The sequence below is a fragment of the Oryctolagus cuniculus genome, chromosome X (assembly GCF_964237555.1).
Source record: "Oryctolagus cuniculus chromosome X, mOryCun1.1, whole genome shotgun sequence".
Taxonomy (NCBI): Eukaryota; Metazoa; Chordata; class Mammalia; order Lagomorpha; family Leporidae; genus Oryctolagus; species Oryctolagus cuniculus.
The window spans coordinates 103,147,084-103,154,932 of NC_091453.1; the positions used below are offsets into that span (position 1 = coordinate 103,147,084).

General features: G+C 45.6%; 1 protein-coding gene across 1 annotated transcript; it reads left to right on the plus strand.

Moving 5' to 3' along the window:
* Positions 1 to 597: 597 nt before the first annotated feature.
* On the plus strand, positions 598 to 6,744 carry TEX13C (TEX13 family member C). Its single transcript, XM_002720368.5, has 2 exons — positions 598 to 3,154; positions 3,727 to 6,744. Exon 1 carries the CDS (start codon positions 817 to 819, stop codon positions 3,142 to 3,144), a length of 2,328 nt encoding a protein of 775 aa, XP_002720414.3. The 5' UTR covers positions 598 to 816; the 3' UTR covers positions 3,145 to 3,154; positions 3,727 to 6,744.
* The last annotated feature ends 1,105 nt before the right edge of the window (positions 6,745 to 7,849 follow it).

Here is a 7,849-nt window from a genome sequence, read left to right on the forward strand (position 1 = left end):
TTCAGTGATGCTCTTTCTAGGGTCCCTTGCCAGCCTTTACCTGAGGTTTGGGCCTTGTAATTTTCCACAACTGCTAGGTTCTAAGTTCACTTGTGTGCAGGAAACACAACTGAACCTGAGTTCTACTTCCACCTTAGAGTCTTCCCCACAGCAGCTCTGTAAGCCCAGCCTTCTATCTCACACCTTTGTCTCAAGGTTGCCCTGCTTCTCTTCTCCAGTCCTGGGTTTTGCTAATTTTCCCAGCTTTCATTCTGTTCATGTCTCTGAACAGCCTATTCTCCTCCACCTAACTGCAACCCATCACTCCCCCTGTCCCCATCCCCTGCCCCATCCTCACCCACTTGTCCATTAACTCTTCAGTTTCCTCTAACCCACTCTTCCTAGCCAACCAGGAGTGTTGTGTGTGTGTGGTTGAAAGTCCCATCCTTCCCAGATCTCCAAAAAATCTGCTCCCCGCCTCCTTCTCAGGCTCACTGCAGCCTCCAGCTCTGGCACCAACTCTGCCTCCCCTGTAGGTGGCGCTGTGGCATGTGAGGCTGTCCCAGAAGGCCTTGCGTGCGCGACTCAGCGCTTTTCTCTGTGACGTATTATCTCGTCACTGGCCTGCGGTTGGTGTTGTGAGGGATCAGTCTCTCGCTGAGTGACGACCAGAGGGGAAGGCGAGAGAAAGATGCCAAGTGTTTCGCCGGAAATGGGCAAGGACTGAGACTGGGCTGACTTGGGAGGTGAGGGGCGGGCCGGTGGCAGCTGCCACTGGTACCGGAAGTGCCACGACGGCATTCCGGAGGGCGGTTGCCTGACTGGCCCGCGGCGGCCATGGCTGTGGACTTCGGGGATCACGCCAGTGGTTTCCGCCACAACGAGGTGATCCGTTTTATCAACGATGAAGTCCTCATGAATGGCGGCGGGCCGGAATTCTACGTGGCCTTCCGCTCCCGATCCTGGAATGAGGTGGAGGACCGGCTTCAGGCAGTCGTGGTCGACCCGCAGGTACCGCGTGCCCTCAAGAGGGCCTGTGCCTGGAGTGCACTGGCTTTGGGTGTGAGAGCTGCCGCGAGGCAGAGGGAGCAGCAGGCTATTAGCCTCCATCAGCTGCTGGAGCAGGTAGAGGAGCGCGAAGCGGCATCTTTGGCTCTAGCCTCCGAGCTACAGCGGCTGCGTGAGGAGCGCGAGGGTGTAACTGCACAGCTACGGTACACACAGGCTGCCCTGCAGCAGGCGACAGATGAGCGGGACCTTATGCGCTGGAGGCTGCTGCAGGCTGAAAAGTCTTCACAGGCTTGCCAGCTGCCCCAGGAGGTTGTCCAAGGTCCAAGAGTTAACCAGCTTGCTGCTATAGCATGGCCCCTGGGTGAAGAGCAAAGAGAGGTGGCCTTGGGGGCACAAGGCGTGCCACATTTGGAGGCCCAAATGCCAGTCCCAGGAACTTTACTCTACATGCCAACACCAGGTCCCTGGGTTCCGGCGATGCAACCCCCTCTGCCAGTATCAGTGACATATCCGTACCCATGCCATGCACCATTGCCAGTGGGATTCCCATACGCAACACCTGTAGCACCACCTGCAGTACTAATGGAGTCAGAAGCGGTAGGATCATCAGCAACAGGGACATCAACTGCACTGGCAGAAAGTGCTTCCCAGTTCCATCCTGAAATGATCCCAGCTGGTGTGTGGGCTACAGTGGGATCCCAAGAGGCAATGGCCCATTTGTGTGACCCGAATTGCAATGGCTGGTTTAAATATCCTGAAAACCTCCAGGAGGGAAGTTATCTGGCGGACACTAGAAGCAACTGCCAAGGGGAAGAACCCGGGTGTCCCCATGGTACAGCTCCCTTGGGACACAACAGCATCCCGGAAAAAAAGGAAGTTATAATGATGTCCCAGGGGTTGGTCCCTTTGGGACAAAGTGGCAGCCATGACCCAAAGAAAGAACCAGGGATGCCCCAGGGAGTGACTCCCATAGGACAGAGTAGCAACCCAGACCAGAAAAACGATCCAGTAATTCCCCAGGAGGTGGAGCCCCTGGGACAGAATAGCAGCCTTGACCAGAAAAAAGATCCGATGATGCCTCAGAGGGTGGCCACCTTGGTACAGAGTAGCCGTGATCAGAAGAAAGATTTAGTGATGCCTCAGGAGACAGCCCCAGAAGGACTGAGCAGCAACAACAACCAAAAGAAAGATCCAGTGATGTCCCAGGGAATGGTCCCCCTGGGACAGAGCAGCAGCCCTGGCCAGGTGAATGATCCAGTAAATCCAGTAATGCCAAATAAGATGGCCCCCCTGGAGCCCAGCAGCCATCTTGCCCAGAAGAGAGATCCAGTGACACCCCAGGGGATGTCCACTGTGGCACAGAGCAGTAGCCACACCCAGAAGAAAGTTCCAGTGGTGCCCAATGAAAGCACCCCCCTGGGGCATAGAAGGAACCATGATGAAAAGAAAAATCCAGCAGTGCTCCAAGAGACAGCCCCACTGAGACAGAACAGCAGTCAGGGCCCAAAGAAAGATCCACTGATGCCCCAGGCAAAGGCCCCCCTGGGAGAGAGCAGCAGCTATTGCCAAAAGAAAGATACATTGAAGCCCAATAGCATTGCCACCTTGGGACCGAGCAGCAGCCTTGGCCAGATCAAAGATTCAGCGATGCTCAATGGAATGGGTCCTGTGAAAGAGAACAGCAGCCTGAACCAAAAGAAAGTTGCTGTGATGCCCCAGGGGACGGCCCCTCTGGGACAGAGTAGCAGCCACGACCTGAAGAAATATCCAGTCTCCCTGGGACTCAGCAGAAACTTTGACCAAAAAGAAGATACAGTGGTGCCCTATGGGAAGGTCTCCTTCGGGCACAACAGTAATCATAGCAAGGAGGAACGTCCAGAGAAACCCCTGGCAACCCCTCTTAGTGACAGCAAGAACAGTAGTGTGAAGAAATGCTTAAAGAAACAGCAGGTTCCATCTCAGAAAGCTAAGCAACCAAAAGGGAAAAAAGCCTCAGAATTCCAACAGAAGGCTGCCCCAGGCTGTAATCCAATGAATTGGGACTGTCCTTGGTGTAAATCTAGTAATTTTTCATGGCGTGCATCCTGCTATAGATGCAAGAAAATCTATGTGCCAATTAAAAGTGGAGGTGTTGACCCAGGGAAAACTCACTAATTTCAGAAAGGTAAGAATGAAAACATTCCTAAGAGAAAAAAAAATTCCTAAAATAAAAACTATCTTAGTAACTTCAAAGAAAATTTGAAAGCAAAATTATCACAGAGAAAATTAAATAAAATAGTCCATCATCCTATATTACCTGGATTGACCATGTTTTTTCCCTTGTGGGTACATATACACACAAATGCATGCAAATATGTATTTTTATTTATTTATTTTTTTAACAAAGTGGGCTGCTTTTGACTGTCATAGTGTCATTAAGTGGTGGATTTCTCATAATTGCAGTTAAGTTTTGCAGGTGATGCATTCTGGCTGGCTGATACTGACTGGCTGTCACCATGGCAAAGCTGAAATCATGAAGCCATTTTTTAAAAATTTTTCATTTCTTTCTGAATTCCTCTTTACCTCTTTTTCCTGGAATTGCCATGTGTAAGTATTTGGCTGGGAGCAGCCATGTTAGTTTAGAGTTACAAGCTATATTAAATTTTAGGAACATCACTTTTCCTTGAAAAATGCTCTTGTTCCTTTGGAAACTGCTGTGATTCTCATGTTTGTATCTTTTTGTTTTGAATTTCATAGGTGAGTTCCTGTTTTTGATTCTCAGCCCCATCAAACTTCTTGTTGCCGAAGAAACTGAACCTGTCCTATTAGAAGTTCTCCAAAAGCCAAAGAAACAAGACCTTGATTCTGATGGACCCACACTTCAGTGAGACCTCAAGGAGTGAAAATATTCCAGAAAAGTGAGAGAAGAGATATGTTATCACTCATTAGGGAGAAAAGGTAGAGCAAGATAGGTTTTATTAGAATTTTATTTCTCCATTGGAACAAGAAATGAACTTGAAAGCATTGTTGGGGTTGTAGTGTTAAATTGCATAGGTGATAGCAAATTCAAATGAATTTATTTAATTCTTTAAAGATAGCTAGAGTATACTTTGTGTTAGAAGCTAGACTTATATGTTATTATTTGGTGCACACATCATAATCAATTTTAGTGAATCTGGTTAGATGATAGGAGAGAGCATAATTTGGGACACAATTTCATCATGGATGTCTTATTTGCCTTGCTTGTAATGTGGCCTTGGGAAAAACCATTTGAAATAACACTCAGATCTATTTTGGGGTAAAACAAATTGAAATTGAAATAACATTCAAATCTATTTTTGGCGAAACCAGTTGAAATAACATCCAGATCTATTTTGGCAGATTCCTTTTTTTTTTTTTTGAAAAAAATTAAAATGACATCCAGGTCCATTTTTGCAGTTCTGGGGGCAACTCAGAAGAACTTGCGTGACCAAGCTATTCATCCCATTTGGTCCCAAGTGAGATAGATGAGCAGCAGCAGAAATCAGGAAAAAGACCTCATGAATATGGAAGCAGAACTTTTCTGATCCTCTGCTGATTTATTCCCCTGAGAGGGCCAGCTGTTTTTCTGGTATTCAGTCAGGCTGCCTAAAAAGACCACTGGTTGCCTTAAAGAAAGACAGTGCTTGGAGGAGTGTTGTCTGCATACTCTGGCCTTAGCTTGAAGCTAAGCCCCATCCCTAGTCCCTTTCCAGTCAACAGCAATCAAGCGCAGACATTGAAGTTACCAGGCTATGGATGGTACTTCTCTTGGGAGGACTGATTGGCTTAAAAATAGAACTAGACTGGTTTGAAAAGGAGGAACACTCTTGACAATGCCCCTGGGCTATGTCCTCTACAGGCTTTCTGCTCCCCAAGGCCAGCTTCTACAAGGCAAGAGAGATCCCAGAGGGTGAGGCTTTTAGATACTTATTTAGTCTGAACAAAACATGTCCTGGAGTTTCCCCAAGAAATTCAGCCTACCTCAAGGAGATCGACCTTTGCCAGGGATTTTCTGACTCAAACTAGTAATAAAGAGTGTGCACTTGCCTACAGTGTCTTACGTGTTATGTGTGTCTCTGGGCAGTTTTGCTCAGAGGTGGTAGCTTAAATCCTTTTCCCATCCCACTGAGAAAGAAGGCTCATTCTCAGTCACTCCTCAAGGGCTCTTCTCTTCCTTTGAGTTACCCAAGAATTGGGGGAGTGTACATGAGACCTTTAATTCACCATAATTGTCCCTGCTGCTCTCACTCTCCACATCTGCATAGTACCTTGAAGGAAGGTGGGCATGTCTGCTATTCCAAGATCGGTGGGGAATGGGAATGCTTGCCAATGCTGAAATCCCTGATACCAATCTCTTTACATACACCATGTAGGCATTCCCTTCTGAGGCCCTTTCTTCTCTCTGGAGTCTTCTCATGGGGTATGTAGTGCTTAGGTATCATGAGCAAGGATCTGCTTACTTTGTTTTTGTTCTCTAAGTGATTCATTTCTCAGCATTATTCTGTCAATATGTTCAGGATTATAGAAAACCAAATGCAGGCTGGCAGCATAAATGTTCCCTGAGATAAGGGGTGGCAAAGATCTGGATACCTTCTTGAAATTAGTGTGGTGGGATGAGGGGGAATAACAAAAGCAATCCATTCATACCAGAAATTTCTCTATTGATTTTTGAAAGACACACACAAGGGGCCAGCATTCTAGTACTGCAGGGTAAAGCCGCCGCTTGCAATGCCTGCACCACATATGGGCTCCAGTTGGAGTCCCGGCTGTACCAATACAACTCCTTTTTAATGCCCCTGGGAAAACAGCAGAAGATGGCCCAAGACCTTGGGCCCCTGCACCCACGTGGAAGACCCAGAAGAGGATCCAGGCTTCTGGCTTTACTCTGGCCCAGTCCTGGCCACTGCAGCCAATCTCAGTCCATTGTAGCCATTTGGGGAGTTAGCCAGCAGGTGGAAGATTTCTCCCTCTTCCTCTCTTTCTGTAACCCTGCCTTTCAAGTAAGTGAATAAAATAAACCTTTAAAACACACACACACACACACACACACACACACACACATGTTCCATCTGCTGGTTTACTCCTCAAATGCCTTTAACAGCCCAGGCTGAGCCAGGCTAAAACTAGGTGCCACGAACTCAATCTGCACCTCCCACATGGGTAGAAGGGATCCAAATACTTCAACCATCATATGTTGCTTACCAGGGTACATATTAGCAAGAAGCTGGAATTGGGAGTGGGCCAGGACTCAAACTCAGGCACTTTGATAGGGAATTCAGTCATCCCAAGTGGTATTTAGACCATTGTACCAAATGCCCACTTCCCCAAATACTTTTCTGGAAGACATGACTAATAAACAATAATGACCTTCATTACTGGGGACAGGAGTACAGCAAAAGAAGGGAGGTGTCATGGAGAACAAACACAAAACCATTTTTGGAGGCAAGGGGAAGATACTGTAGTATTTTTTATGTCATAATAGCCTGTGTATATTTGTAGGTATGAGTGTGTGTGGTTATTTTTTCTTCCTGAATGTAAATATAGTACAATAGAGGAAGAGTAGAAATGGTAGTGGAAGAAGAGGGCAAAGAATTAGGCATGACGGCAGCTTCTACCAGTGGTGATGGTTCAAGACGAGCCTGGTAGTGCTGCTTTTGAGCCACTGATAAAGGTGATGCTGATGGAGGAGAATGGCTATTTCTCTGAAAAAGGGACTATAGGGGAAAATGCTGGGTAGAGCCTTTGAGGACTTAAGAGCAAGAGTAGCAAAACTGTGAGAAAGTGGAGGGTCACCTGCCACTCATGTGGGAGACCTGGATGGAATTCTGGGCTCCTGGGTTTTGGCCTGGACCAGCCCCAATCATTGTGACCATTTGGGGAGTGAACCAGCAGGTGGAAGACTCCCCACCCCTCTGTTTTTTCAAATAAATAAATCTAAAAAGAGTGGATGATCATAGTATTTTCCATATTTCACCTCCTGACCCATTCCTTCACTTATTCAGACCCCCTACTGTAGCCTTAGCAGCAACATTGTTTTTAAACTACTATTTTTATGTCCATTCTTAAGATACAGTTGCTCCTTGTCATTCCACCATAACTAGCAAAAGTGATGTCAAAAGAAGTAGTTCAAGTGAGTCCGCAACCTGTGGGCAATCTGCAGCTAACAGTGTTGGGGTGTGGAAAAAGCTTCTCCAGTAAGCAATAGCAAGCAGAAGCCTTAATGGCAAAAGAGACAGGAATAAAGAGCTTAGCATGTCTCAAGATCCCTCACAGACAAGAAAGTTGTGCCTGGTAAAAATTGGAGAACTAGAATGGTGACAGTGGTTTAAGTGAGTTTTTCTTTAAATAAATGCATACCTTAAATAAAGGAAATGGCTGATTCTGGATAAGAGACAAAACTTTGTCTTCTCATCAAGCCAGTCTTCTTCGATTTCACTTACTGCAGTGTAAGCAAGAAGCAAGATCTGAAGCACATTCTTATGTGAAATTACTGCTCTAAGTATATCTTTGATTATAAATGTAACTTAATTTCAATTTAGAAAAATTAGATTTGAAATTAAAAGAAAAATGATTCAACTGCAATCACACTATCAGAATTTCCACCATATATTTTTTATGTATTTAATTCAATATTTGTACACGCATAGAAATAGGTATGATAGATAATTACATTTTAAAACATCCTTTACATGAAATTGTACATAATGTTTTATAGTCTTAATTTTTCATTGTAGTAAAAATGTACATGATATCTATCTTCTTGACAATTTTTAAGTGTACAGTATAGTATAGTTAACTATAAACAAAATGTACAGCAGATCTCTAAAAATATTTCATCTTGTATGACTAATTATCTGCA

Excerpts from the sequence above, each read along its gene's own strand:
- TEX13C (XM_002720368.5), top strand. The coding sequence starts at position 817 with ATGGCTGTGGACTTCGGGGATCACGCCAGTGGTTTCCGCCACAACGAG.